The 15739-nt window shown below is 36.4% G+C and overlaps 1 protein-coding gene across 1 annotated transcript in view; it reads right to left on the bottom strand.

The window, feature by feature from the left end:
* LOC124752313 (zinc finger CCHC domain-containing protein 8 homolog) overlaps positions 1–15739 on the bottom strand; it is a 53355-nt gene that overhangs the window by 15814 nt on the left and 21802 nt on the right. The window contains exon 5 of the mRNA XM_047248995.1: positions 11926–12050. Within this exon, the coding sequence (XP_047104951.1) occupies positions 11926–12050 (125 nt within the window). The remainder of the gene's footprint in view (positions 1–11925; positions 12051–15739) is intronic.

Here is a 15739-nt window from a genome sequence, read left to right as displayed (position 1 = left end):
TTTTTAATTTGCTCTCATTTTTCTTTCTATCATTATTTTTACACTTAGAATCTTTGTTCATGTAATTTTAATTACTGATATGTATTAACTTCAATTTAATTTCTTCTGTTTCATCATCCTATATTTTAGTACATATTACAGCATTCAGTATTTCCATTCCCAATTTTCTTTTATTTATAACCCCTTCTTTCATTTAAATCTTCATCTGTGTTGATTTGTCCATAGTGCAATAAGAATTTATGTTTTCAATGTTTGTATAATAATTACCATCCACAAAAATGTAAGTCGTGTAAAGGAAAATTCCTTTTGACACCATTATACAGTCAACATAAAAATGAGCAATTGAAAAAGTTAATATATTTGATTAAAATGATGTGACAAAGGAATAGAAATAAAGAAAAATACACTTACAACTCAGATAACTAAATAAAAATAATTACCAAAATTATTTGTATAAAGATTTAAAAATAAAAAAGTTCAAAGCACCTGACAAAATACAAACCCACAACCTTTCGCGTGAAAGACCAGTTCCTTAACTGTTACACTGCACAACCAGTCTTTTAAACATTGCTTTTCTTCAAACTGTAGAGCCTCACCTGAAATTCGGAAGTTTTTTTAGTCAATTACTCACAAACGAGGGCACACCAGCATGAATGGCTGCAGGTGGGACATTAACCTGCATCACCATACAGACTATTTTAAAAAGTCAATCTCATTGCCAGGGGGTGCTCTCCCTGTCAGTCTCCTTAGTGAGATTTTAAAGACATACCACAAAGAAAGGAAATCATCAGAAGGTCATCAAACACATGAAAATTCATTGTGGCTTCAAGAAAGGCACTTACCAAGCATCATTGAATCATCAGTAAAACAATATGAATTTGTAAGAAAATGCTCCATATGCAGCAAGAACAAAAACTGGAAGGAATCACATTACTGCTGTAAACAAACTGATGTGGAACTTTGTGTTATACCTCATTTCGAAATATATCACACAACGCGAGAGAGAGAGAGAGAGAGAGAGAGAGAGAGAGAGAGAGAGAGAGAGAGAGAGAGATACTGACTTTCTGAAATTTGCTACTTTGTAATGTCATCTAGTTTTAGGAACTGCAACAGTGAAGAAAGTTCAAAGTACACTTTATTTTGAGAACTTACTGGTAGAATAAATATAGAAGAGCCTCCAACAATGATAACCCAGTGCAGCAGGCACTGCAGTGCTCAGTCCAATATTGTGCCCAGCACAGCAGGCACTACCACATCAAGTGTCCCAGCTGCACACAGATGTCCACACTGTTACAGCAAACTCAGCAGTGAAAGGGTTAATGATTGCCATCCCAGCTCACTTATATCACTGATACTCACTTCCCTATTTTGCAATAACACAAAAAGATCCATCCGTCCTTTGAACTTTTTCAATGTCCTCCATCAATCCTATCTGTCAAGGAGCCCATGTGATAAAAATTTAACTCTTCAAATTCACTCTCATATCACATATCACCATAACTTACGATCTGTAAACCAAGTCTCAAGTGCTCAGCTCACTTGTGCTGAATTCGCAGTAGTCTGAAGACTTTCAAGCCCCAGCTCCCTATTGAGTTGGGCCACAAAAAAGCAATGCATTGTAGAGAAGAAAATTTTTTAGACCTACAGCAATTAAAATACTCAACAACATTCTGTAATCATGAAAATGTGGAAGTATACCCACCAACAATCATTTGCAATCAGAGATTTGACGTTCCCGGATACAATGTAGAAGTTTTGATCACCCCCCCCCCCCCCCCCAAAAAAAAGAAAAAGTAAAGTTACATCATCACTAATATTTTCTTTGTTTACAGACACATGTCTGAAGTCCTGGTATACACTGAAATCCTTGTAGCACACCGCTACAGCAACTGAAGCTATATGTGGCAGCCCACTGATGAAGTGGAGATTCTGTTTTGGTTTCTCTGTGGCATGAGGATTTCAGCATGCACCAGGATTGCAGACTGCAAATAAACAAGAAAAATTACATAACTATATTTTCTTGCAGTTATAATTACAACTTCATGTTTACCGTGCCATGAAATCATTAAAAATCTAAACTATATGAACTACAATATTAGCTAGAAAACCTTAATTTCAGTATGGATCTGGTTAATGAACACTGGCTGTCCCTCAATGAATAATGTGTACCATACGGCTTCGTTTACAAAAAGTTGGAACTATGTAATGATATTATACATGTAAATAATCCTCAAAGGAGAAAACACTGTGGCTGCAGAGTATTGTTCCTAAAACTAGAAACAAATGCTCTCTCTCTCTAACATCGCCCTCCTAAGTACAATGAAGACTTCTTTATAGAAACACTTGAGGAACCGGTAAAACTACTGATTATGAATAAAAATAAGTTACACAATTTAATGATGTTAATACAGATGTAAGGTTTAAAAGTAGAACTGTAAGCTATTTACTAAATATATTAAAGTCATTCAATTTTTACCATGTAGATGATAAACCCATCAGGTTAATGTCATGTTTCGATAACATTCAGTAACACAGAAGGCAAACTCTATTAAAGTAAGTATCTAAGATTGTGATGGGCTGTGGCTCCAACAACTAGTAAATAATAAAATAAATAGCTGTTACACTCAAGATGTAACATTAATCTGAACTATTAATTATTAAAAAACTATTATTAAAAATTAAATGCACAAAAAATCAGATTAAAATTAACAAAATGTAGCAAAAATATCAAACAAGATATGAATGCTACTGTGCCGTAATTTAATTCTCAAAGGTGTTAAAGGAAACTTTTGATTAAACATATTCTACATATTACAAGAACCATTGTTAGAAGTAGCCTCCACATAAAACTAAAATTCTATACAATAAATACACAGCAATTAAATAATACAAGAGCACTGACGCTCCTGTGATTCAATAAATCACATCATGATAAATATACAGCTTGGAGGAAGACGTGAGCAAAGCAGAATGGTAACTATAAGCAATAATGGAAGACAAGACAAGCTAAGACAAACAGGTACCCAAGTCAACAAATCTGTAACCAAATGGAGCAACTCAAAAGCCACAGATTATTACAGTGTCTAAACTTCTGTAATCAAATGAATAAAGAAATCATAATGTCATTAATAAATCTCGGAAATAAAGACATTAGACGAAGGTGTGAATCCAGAAGGATTAAAAATCTCAGTAATCAAACATGCTTATAAAACAGGAAACATAACCAAATAATTACTGACTCATTTCATTTATTCCAATAATATCTAGAAGATAATCAAGTACTGTATGCAGCAAGAGCATAGCCAGAATTCTGACATAATAACCTCCTCAGTTCTGTACAGTATGGGTTCTGACCTATCTTTGCCACTATCAAAGCTGTAGGCAGTAAAGCTGTGAGGACAGGTTTTGAGTTGTGTTTGGGTGGCTCAGTTGGTAGAACACTTGCCTGCAAAAGGCAAAGGCCCCGAGTTCGAGTTCCGAATTGGCACACTATTTTAATCCATTAGGAAATTTTGTTATCAGTACACACTCTGCTGCCACATGAAAAATTCATTCTGGAAACAACCTCCCAGGCCATGACTAAGCCATGTCTCTGAAATATCCTTTCTTCTACGAATGCTAGTCCTGGGAGACATGGAGGAGACCTTCTGTGAAGTCTGGAAAGTAGGAGACAATGTACTGGTGCAAGTAAAGCTGTGACAACAGGTCTTGAGTCATGCTTGGATAGCTCAGTTCATAGAGCACTTGCCCGCAAAAGGCAAAGGTCCCAGGTTTGAGTCCCAGTCCGACATACAGTTTTGATCTGCCAGGGAGTTTCAATACCAGTGCAAATTCTGCTGCAAAGTGAAAAATTCATTCTGATCAGATTACATTAAAGTACTCACCCACTTAGTAGATTTCTGAAAATATGATCATGTTAAATTTATAACATTCATCTACAAGTGTTTAGTGTCGAGCCAGAGCCAACGATAGCATCATTGACCTGAACAGGATAGGTTAGAAAATTGATTAGAAATAGATTGGCACTACTGAAGGTGCGATAAAGCTTACTCTGCTTTGGCTATTTTGATGTAAACAATTATAATAGTAGGCTTCAGTTGTAGTTTCTCTGGCTACAGATAAATTTTAAAACTTAAGTAGGTGATCACATCCAGAGAGTAGTCTACAAGCACCAACATGCGAACAAGTGTGCCCCATTTTCCAGTAGACATCATACACTGATTTTAATCCTCTCACTGATGAAGACATGTTCTCTGCTTTCCATGCTGAGGGCAGCTTCTGTAATGGCTGAACCCGCTCGCCTGATGCTGGTGCCTATGCTATAGATGGCGTTCCAGCTGTTATGAGTAATTTTCATCCATTTTTTTTGAGAACTATTAGGTGAAAAAATTCAATTTTTACACATCTTACAGTCTGATACCTTCACTCGAAAAATAACTGTATTTCTTTCAACTATCCATCATACTCACTGCACTGCATCAAATTTAGTAAAACATTGCATGGAATTTTAAAGATTTTGCAGAGATACAAATGCATTGCGTAACTTCGTGTTATGGTTGATTTTTAGCTCATACATTGCAGTGAATGAGATGTAGATATCGAAATTTTATTTAAAATTGAGAGAAGAACGATATCTCATTTCATTCTTGAGTTATTGGGTTTTACATCTGATGGATGGTTGCACACAACACACCCTTTCATGTCCTTGCGCATCGCGAGTCATATGGTCATAACAATCATCATCTCATGTACATGATTTAAGACATCGAAATGATAGCACACAACAAGGCACATATGTTGCATGATAAATACTTGAAACTTTTTTATTCACCAAGATATGGAAGTAACTTGTCCACAGCAATGGGAAGTCAGCAGCTCAGGATGCATACAGATGTCCATAGCACTGTAGGAAGACCCAAGCAGTGTACATATACACATCCACAGCACACAACGAGTCTTGAGAACATGTTTTTCCATAATGGGGACCAGGACTCCTGGTCTTCAAAACAGAAATAGACGCAAAGAGATTCACTGGACATGGATGACCTTAACTATGTTCTACTTTTCTTCAAAAGGCTGAAAACACATTCACATTCTACATACTATGGGCTATGGTGAGAATAGAGAGCAGTACTCTAGAAATTCAATTATATTTAAGAAGTCCATCGGCTCCACAAATTCTTTATATTTGCGCCCAGCAGGAATCACTTGCAGCATCTTGATTTACAGCCAAACTGTCACCTACCTGAAGAGATGTGAACTGTATCTGAAGCTCGTTTACCACTTCATATGTAATTTCATTCTCTTCCTTGCATAACATGATAGGCAACTTTTCCAATAAAAAATTAATGGAAGAAAACTGTTCCTCTTTAATTTTGTGTAACCTAGCAACTTCCGCATGCTTTAACACATCATCTTGAGAAGAAACTTGTTGATGTAGTCACAGGCAGGACAAAAGTAGTTTCTCACTGATGAAAAGACAAGGGATGTATCTGTATCCTGGAGATCATTCACTATGTTCGAAGTCTGAATGCCAATAACTAACTCATGATCACTTCTTTGATTTTGAATCAAGTTGTACTCAGCGTCAAGAAATTAGGAGCTTTTGATAATTTTGGGCTTAAGAAACTTGGTGAACAACTTCTTTAGCAAATCCAATAGAAGCTCTAATAAAAAGTGAACTTCTTGGGAAGAAGTCTGAAGGGCAACATTCAATTTGTCAAATACATGAACAAAGTGCAAAAGGCCTTGTTCAAGTTTGAAGACAGGAACATAAACAATTTATCTGCACATTTTGTAGCAGAAATCTTACTTTTTGGGATGAGTTGGTCACATTTGGAAGGATATGATAGTCTTTTAGGGGCATGTGTAGTAGCAAACTCAAGAATTCTCATCTTCTGATAATCTTTAATCCACTTTGTGTTCAACTCTGGGTATTCTAAAAGATGTCAAGCTTGTAAAAATTTTTGGGTTCATAGTATTACTCCCTCTTTCAAGAAAGAAAGCAGCAGATCCCACTGGCACAGTAGTCTAGCCAAACATCTGCCTAAAGGTAATAACCTAGTACGTACATGCTTCAGAGTTTTCTTTGTCTGTGCAAGTTATGAGATTTATGAAAGTATTCTTTCTTTTAACACTCTTCACTAAGAAATAAAATATGTCAACAAGGATCTCATCCACTTTAAGTGGTAATCTTCCAGCACCTTTTTCAGCTGCTAGATTAATCAGGTGACAAATGCAACCTATGATGGCAATACATGGTTGAATTCCCTTCAAAACTGCTGAAACCCCATTTTTGTGTCCTATCATAACAGGAGCATTGGTGGAGCAGAAAGCCACACAGTGTTCAGTTGGTATGTTGTGGCAATTCAGCTCTGATAACATTAGGTTACTTATGTTTCACCCTGTTGAGTTCCCAACTAACGCTGGTATGGATAGCACAGTGCTCACTACTTTTTCTTGCACAATATCACAGAATGTAACAACAACAGCAGGATACAATTTGGCATTTGTATCATTGCTCCCACCCGTTGCCAAAGAAAATCGTCCATTCTGAAGGCACTTAATAACTTCAGATGGTGCATTTTTTGCCATTTTATTTACAATGCATGTCGTTTTCGTGTGACCACAGCTATATTTTTTTGCAAATTCTGATGTGGGAAACATCATCTTAAATAAAGCAAATACGGAAGTGGTATGATTATCGAATGTCAATGTTTCAAATTTTTGTCTGCAAAGTCGTAAGATAACAGCACCCATCCATGAAACTGTAAAACGCTGCGATTTCTGTAAAATCTCCAGATAAAATGTGAAAGTTGGCAGGTTTGTAAACGGTAATCTTCTCTATGTCTATTCATAGAGGATATTAATAAATTTGGCTAGCATACATTTGTGCACTGGGTGTAAAGACAATGACAACATTCAGTTACTGCCTTCCAAGAATGGAACAGCTAACATTGTAGGAACTTGAAAACAAAAATGTCAACAGAAAGTCACAAATTGCAGACTAAATTTGAGTTCTGTACCCTTGGTCGTCTAGCAGGTAGGGCACCAAATTCCAGTCCTGGAAGCCTCGGGTTCAATAACAGATGGGAATGAGGCTTTTTCATCTTTCCAGTCCCTCCAGGATGACCTCAAGCCAACTCAGCCCACTGTAAAATGAGTACTGGGGATCTTTCCCAGGAGTAAAAGGCAGCCACTGTGATGGGCCTGCCACTCACTCAATCCTCACGCAGTGACGAAGAATGTCTGCACTTTACCTACTGACGGGCAAATAGCCTGGTCAAAAGTTTGCACCACAGACTTTACTTTTACACTTACCTTTATACTTTGCGTGTATGCATATTGATTGCCTGTAATGTGGGCAAAAAACTCAAAAGGCAAGACAACTAAAACTTTCAGACTTTAAATCCAAATCCTAAGGCACCTGGAATGTATTAAACTGAGTGGAAATGAGTTAATATTATCATCAGCCAATCAAATCACCATCAATAGTGTTACAATCTATAGAATACAGCAGTGAAGTCTAGGATTTAACCCAGGACATTGGTACCAAGTCTGCTGATCCAGAAACATACATCACTACCAGTCCTCCCCCTGCTAGACAAATAATTATGAATAAAATTTCTTGACCAACCAGATTTGAAGGATGAAGAAAAATTAAGATTTAATGTCTTGTTCAGAGTGAGGTTGACTGATACATTGCACTAACTTGAATTCAACAAGAATCAGAAATGAAATGAGGTGGACTTTTCACAGAAATTGTCCTGGCATTTACTGCAAGCAATTTGGGAAACCCACATAAAATCTAAATCTAGATGGTCAGATGTGTACAGTAACCATACATCTCCTACAGTAAATGAGGTACATTACCCAAGACAAACTTGTTACCTCAAAGATAAGCATTACTGCTTTAATGATTTCAGTTAAAATGCCAAGCTAAGTACGTACTTATATCTCTACAATTACTTTAATTCACTGCAAAAGTGGCACCTTAAAACTGCAAACTACAAACAACAATCGGAACAAAAGCAAAGAAATTTTGACATTCTAGCAAATTGGTCTTAAATATCCTCTCCAGGTTGTTGTGGATAAGTAAGACACACACGTATACTGTTTATTTCTCTAATGCATTCAGTTTTTCTAGAAAAAAAGTGCCGAGGAGGAAGAAGTGAACAACAACAAGATGAAAATACAAACAGAAATTTCATGTTTTAAAACAACATACAGGATTTGTCTGAGTACTGGGACTGCAAAAACAAAAAGAAATTTATCCGAGATATACAAAGTTAATATTCTTCAAAAATGAATTTCTTGCATAATAGACAACCGACAGTTTTTTATGATCTTTGTATGCATCCTGAAAGCTGGCAACAAGTGTGTTCTCAGCTATCCCACGACAGCTATTTGGATGGCCTGAATCTTTTAAAACCAACTTCGTGACTGGCCTTATGGGTGAAATTCTGTGTGTGGCAGATTGTTTGCATTCCACTACCGTATTTACTCGAATCTAAGCCACACTCAAATCTAAGCCGCACCTGAAAAATGAGACTCGAAATCAAGGAAAAAAATTTTCCCGAATCTTAAGCCGTGCCTGAAATTTGAGACTCGAAATTCAAGGGGAGAGAAAAGTTTTAGGCCGCACCTTCAAATCGAAACAAAGTTGGTCCATTGTAATATGAGACACAATTTAGGTCAAATGAATGACGATACAGCTACAGTAGTTTGGTTCGAGACGTAAGCTTAGCAGTTAGGCTTTACCAGGTAGCCATTGCTATGTGTCAGGCGCTCCGTCTGTATTTATATGGGTACCCTTCCTTTTTCACGTGCTTTGTCTGGTTTGAATTGATTGCTTATTTTTCTTTGATCTGATAAGTGCCGTTCTATTTGTTGTAGGTGTTTACGTCACTCTAAGCTGAAGATGCATTACTGTACTGTGTCATGCATTGTTTGTCGCTGCTATTTGTTGTTACTTACATTGCTGCTTTCTTTGATAATGATCAACAAGAACCAAATAATAGGCTGCTTATGATAGAAGATGTTCTGAATGAGAGTTTAGTGAAAATTTTTCTGTTTGAAAATCATTGCAGACGCCTCTTTAGTACATTAAATTCTGCACAGAAATTAGAGTCATCTTAGATTTAAAAATCTAGTCAATTGCTGTGCTTCATTTCTGACTGTATTGCTATTATGCATAAGAATAATAAGAATATAAACATGACATGATATGTATATTCTTCCGCGTTTGCTGTTGTCTCACTCTAGTTTCGTAGTTTATTAGGCAGACAGAATTTAAATGAGATAGCAGCAAACACGAAAGAATACGTGGCAAAATGTTTATATTCATATTATTCTTATGGTGAAGAGAATACTGCATGTGATTCACAATTCATAAAAAGTTCCTATTAGCAACCATCTCGTCTCGCAGGTAGGAAAAAAATTCACACCGTAGAGTTGGCCATATTGACAAACATCCCTAACAGTCTTGCCAGTCGGATTTTCGTAGTAGATTGAAACGCTGCAACATTCGAAGATGAACAATACGTAATTTGTATTTACTTCGATGGATAATGTATGAAACTGCAGTGGTCGAAACTCGGGGCGGAGGAAAAAAAGCTCGTCTTCCACCTTTTTTTTTTTTTTTTTAATTTATTTACTGACGCAGAGATTTTGGTGCCAGTATTTATCTTTGTGCCTACAAAGCATGCCTGTGTAGCGCTACATATATTCGACGGCAGAAGTTGGCTGTGGCGGCACCTACCAACATTTTTCAGAACTTCCGCTTACTTTGCACTCGATTCTAAGCCGCAGGTGATTTTTTGGATTACAAAAACCGGGAAAAAAGTGCGGCTTAGATTCGAGTAAATATGGTATATTCAAAGATGTTAAATATCCATCTTGGATCGATGACATAAATCAGCAGGACTCGATTTGGCCATTAAATATTGAAATCTCTCTAATAATTCCTAGAATGGGGTTAAATCTTCAGTACTCATGCTTACTGAGCACATTCGGTATGAACACAAAATGGGTACATATAGTGTGTCATTACCAGCAGATGTGCTATTTTCAATATTTCCTCATTAACTACTTAAACATTTCTGATTTAACGCATTATGATCTTACTTTTTTCCGCCAATGACAAAGTGCTTTGCTCTTTTATGCAATTTATTATCAAAGGAATGAATTGCTGATATCATATTAAATTTCATGAAGCCACACTGAAAAGTGCCAAATTGTGGTTCGGTTCATAATCATAGTTGTTTAATGAAATATTTCCATAAAAACTTTCATTTCCTATATCATCCCCATAGGAGTTGAGTTTGAGAAACACTGAAATATGTTTCTTTTTTTTAATTTTATTTGTAATCAAGAAGTCAAATACCAATTTTCACAGCTTTGGCTTCAAAAATGCTTGCATAATGAAATATTTCCACAAAAATAGTTTAATTTACATTTAAAATAATAGGGTGTCTAATCCTAGTTTATTATTTAAGTTTCACATTTCATAAAAAGAACGTTTCCCCCCCACAGGGGTTAAAGTTCCAAAAATGCTGAAACATATATTTCATTATTTGTGACTGAATTTGACTCATTATTTTTGAAAAAGTGGTTTTGGCTGGGCAATGATAGTCAGTCAGGATATTGCCAATGACACACACACACACACACACACACACACACACACACAATGAAATACATCTTTCAGCAATTTTAGAATTTAACCCCTATGGCGATGAACATTTTAATGGAAATACTTCAACATAAAGCATTTTTGAAGCTAAAAATGTGAAATTTTGTTTTTCACTTCTTGATTACAAATAAATTTTTTTTAAAAAAGTTTCAGTGTTTTTGGAAATTCAATCACTAAGTGGATGAAATAGGGAATGAAAATTACGCACGTATTTTTCAAGCTAAAGGCACGAAAATATGTATTTGGCTTCTCTACTAGAAATAAAAAATTCACATTTCACTGTTTTCACAAATTCAACCCCTAAGGGGTTGAAATGCGGGGTGAAATGTTTTATGAAATGACTTTTATTGTGAAAGCATTTTTAAAGCTAAATCTTTGAAAACTGATATTTGGCTTCTTGGTTAGAATCGAAAAAATATATGTTGCACTATGTTTGGAAATTCATCCCCTATGGGCATGACACAGGGCCAGACTGATTCATTAGCTCAGCATCGCCCAGCCCAAATCACTAAGGAAAGAAACTTGAAATTTGGAGAAGGTGTAAATCTTGCAGTGTAGGCATCGTTTAAGAAGGGATTATTCAAAATTCCAAAAAGGGGGTGAAATAGGGGATGAAAGGCTGTTTGAATATATATATATATGACAATTCTGAAGCCAGAACTATGGAAACTGGTATTTGGTTTCTCAGTCAGAAATAAAAAACATACCTGTTGCAGCATTTTTTGGAAATTCGATCACCAAGGGAATAAAATAGTGAGTGGAAGTATTTTGAAAATAAACTGTCATTAAACAATCACTACAGTATTTTTAAAGCTAGATCTATGAAAACTGGTATTTCGCTTCTCAGTTATATATATAAAGAAATGAAATGAAATGAAATGTCGTGTGACGAGGGTCTCCCGTCGGGTAGATGTTTAGGGGATGAATGTTCCTATGGAAATATTATCGCAAGAACACAAAGGACATGATTAACAAAAACCTTTGACTCCAGTTACCAAGACTCACTTTTTGGTCAAATGTATATTCAGAAGAGACCATGCCTCTATGGCCTTAGTGTGAAAAGTTCAGGTGTTACAATTCGTGAACAACATAAAAATTCGATTAAAATAAAAAATCTGTGCAGACCATACAGTCTACGCGAGCAAGCAGCTGGTGCTAAGCTAGTTTCTAATAACACGAAATAACCCCAAACTTGCTACAAAAAATATTAATTCTGTCACTACAGAACTTACATCAATAATATCTGGACTGCAGGGTACATTGAAACCAGGATAACTGATGATTTTTTTCATGTCATATGTATCTTTTGATCCCTTAGGAACAATTTCTCCATCCTCATCTTCAGGATCAGCAACTTCTAAACAATCAAATAGTTTAATATCAATTATCTTTCTATGACTGAGTTAATTCTAATAATCAGCGGACAATGATCTTGGAATTTCAGTAAAACAGCCTGTCAGAATTACCAAATGTATAAAGCCTTTAAAGTGAGACGAGAGCAACAACAAAATAAAACTACAAATCTTAATGGTAAAAATATATATATATATCAATATAATAGAGGGAAACATTCCACGTGGGAAAAATTATATATAAAAACAAAGATGAGGTGACTTACCGAACGAAGGCGCTGGCAGGTCGATAGACACACAAACAAACACAAACGTACACACAAAATTCAAGCTTTCGCAACAAACTGTTGCCTCATCAGGAAAGAGGGAAGGAGAGGGAAAGACGAAAGGAAGTGGGTTTTTTGTGTCTGTATGTGTGGATGGATGTGTGTGTGTGTGTGTGTGGGTGTGCGAGTGTATACCTGTCCTTTTTTCCCCCTAAGGTAAGTCTTTCCGCTCCCGGGATTGGAATGACTCCTCACTTAAAACCCACTTCCTTTCGTCTTTCCGTCTCCTTCCCTCTTTCCTGATGAGGCAACAGTTTGTTGCGAAAGCTTGAATTTTGTGTGTATGTTTGTGTTTGTTTGTGTGTCTATCGACCTGCCAGCGCCTTCGTTCGGTAAGTCACCTCATCTTTGTTTTTTTATATATATACACACACACACTTAAACAGCTAACATACGAAATAGTTATGAAAACAGCCTCAATGTTATAGCCATCTGATATAAATATTAATACATTAACAATACATGAGACAATAATTAACATCAAATTACAAACAATAAAAATAAATGTCCTACGAGTCTCAGTATGGATCTAGCCTTGTTTCAATGGTTTGTGTTTTGATGTCACTGCTCAAGTAATCAAACACCTTGCTAATTAGCCTTATGAGGTCAAGAGGACCCATAGCAACGCTTCCAACCCCAGAAAATTCAAGGTGGTCTCTGGGAACTGAACTCAGGATAGTCAGTCAGCGATGAAAATCACTAAATCACTAGGCCATGACTACACAGGTTGTATACGTAGACAAGGAAAAAAAAATCCCAATTAAAAATACACTTTTTCCGTGTTAAGTGATGGTATACTTTCCCTCGGGACTCTAAAACTTATCAATCCTATGACTGGTTGAGTTTTATACACCGGCGTAGAACTTTCCGGCATTTTAGAGAGAGAGAGAGAGAGAGAGAGAGAGAGAGAGAGAGAGAGAGAGAGAGAGAGAGAGTGCTGCATATTTTCATATTACAAAACAATAAATTCACATTCCATACAACACAGCACATTAGTTTCCGAAGCATTGAAATTGATTTTGTTGATGTGCCATTGTAGGCTAATCATAGCTCATGTCACCTGATCTCACAAGCCGATGACAGCAGATATTCAGAACTTATGCCACACGATGTGGTCAGTCAATAGCAACATCACTGTTAAGTAGCGCAAACACAAATACGGAAAAGTTTATGGTTTAAATTAATACATTTAGTGTACACACAGTATACATATAATATTGGTGATTTTTTGTGTGTGTTACACTAAGACACATCACATAAATGTGCTGGTAAAATTTTAAATAATGAATAAATGTCTGGTCTTCTGGGCTTGAAATTCTTCTAAGCAGCTGGTCCTCAAAGTGTTAAGTTTTAAATTAGAGTCAAACGCTCTGTGACTTACGAAATTCATCCAACATTCTCACACGTAACGTAATTCATCTTGCGTAAAACTAAATTTACTTTGATACTAACACTTCTTGAACCACCATTCGTAATAGTTCCCCGCAACCTGTTAGAAACAGATTCATTTCAGCAGCTGCCAGAGAGCATCAGAAAACCGGCATCACTGTGCATACGCAGCTACCATGACGTACTTACATTATGTCTTGAAACAGGAAATTAGCGGCTACTCCAAGAGCATCAGAATTTGCTAAACGATACTAAAATGCATAATTCGGCTTAAAGTGCACATTCGTATGTCCAGATTCACAAGGAAGTAGGCCCCAACCTGATACTAATCTTTTCAGTGTGGTTTTTGGTACGTAAAATTTCTTGGTGTACCACAACTATGTTAGATTCTTTATTATGGCATAATGCCATACCTGCCAGAAGGTGAAAATATGCACTTGCAATTCAGCGAACAGTTGAAACTAACTAACAGTTTGGACTGAAACACTTCGTTTCAAATAAATTGACTGTCTTTAGCAAGCCGACAAAAATAACTTCATTGTTCTGCAAGGTACTTTATGCTTGACAGCCAAAAACATGGAAATAAAATAAAATCAGGAAACAAACTAATAAAAATTATAGCCTTCTGTAATTATGTGAATGTATTTTAATTCACTTGACAGCTCCCAGCCACAGAAATCCATTTTGTTTTCATTTGCTGAAGAAGAAACAGCAAAATCAGTAACAGACACACTTCAAGTAGCCAGAGGCAGGAGAAGGTACTGCTCATATGCGACTCAACTACGCATGCGAGTGAAGCCGCTGGCAAGTGCTTAAATGAACCTAATGCAAACCGAGGCCTATGAGAAAGAAAGGCTGCAGCACTTACGTCACAAAGGTAGGCCTGAGTTAGCTATCCAGCTCGCTTGCTCAGCTCAGCAGACAAACTACGTATTTATAACTGTTAACTCTTAACTAGACATGCACGTACAAATGAGAATAGCATCTTCTGCTAGAATCCGCCATTATGGAGTCTTACTGTTATTAGTCCTACAATGATAGGAAGTCCACAGGGCTACAATTTGTTATGGCTGTACTGGGGTACAATAAAATTAAAATCATGCCAAAATGATTATCAATTGCATAAGGCATCACTTCTTGAACGAGATGAGGACTGTTAAGCAGAAGAGATAAATGCTATGAACAAGTTGTAATTTCATTTATGTCAAGTATTAGTCTTCAATTAAATTTTGTTGTAGCACTGTTAATCAGTAGGACTTAATAATAGCAGATTCCAGTAGCAGATGCAATTCTTGTTAGTATGTACACACACAGCTGTAAATTAACAGGTTTAGAAAAGCATTTTATCTGCTGAGCTGGGCAACTGGGTGAGCAAGTTCAGGCCTACCTTCATGACGTACGCGCCACGGCCTAACTTTCTCTTGGGCCTTGATGCAAACAACTGTGATGTCACGTTCATCGTACGCAATTTGTTGTTATGAAGTATTGCACAGTCTTCATCCTAAAGCCTTTGACACATTTTGCTGTTGACAGATGTTAGAATGTCAGTTCTTACCAGCCAAAATTACAAAAAGTTAAGTGAAAACTAGAACACTGAAAAATTCCTGAAATTCTGAAAAATTCTTGGCTTTTTCCCAGTATTCAACCAAATGAAAAAATTCCCAGGTTTTTTCCCAGATTTGCTGGGGCGCATACACCCTGCCACAGGACCATGTGACAGGACCACAAAGACAATATACTACATCACTAATATACCCATTCACATGTATGATATTACATTTATTCTTAAATGATCAGCATACGAAATGTATGCTGAGGGTGCATAGTGTACCAGTATAATTTAATTCCTTCATGGATACGCCATTTCCACAGCGAAGAATTGTTAGAATGTTATCACTGTTTTCACTGATGTAATATGTTCAAATTATTAAGTTATCCATCCACGTCTCCTGGAAGTAGTTTCCTGGACATTTAACATT

The sequence above is a fragment of the Schistocerca piceifrons genome, chromosome 1, assembly GCF_021461385.2.
Source record: "Schistocerca piceifrons isolate TAMUIC-IGC-003096 chromosome 1, iqSchPice1.1, whole genome shotgun sequence".
Taxonomy (NCBI): domain Eukaryota; kingdom Metazoa; phylum Arthropoda; class Insecta; order Orthoptera; family Acrididae; genus Schistocerca; species Schistocerca piceifrons.
This window is presented reverse-complemented; position numbering and strand designations above follow the sequence as displayed.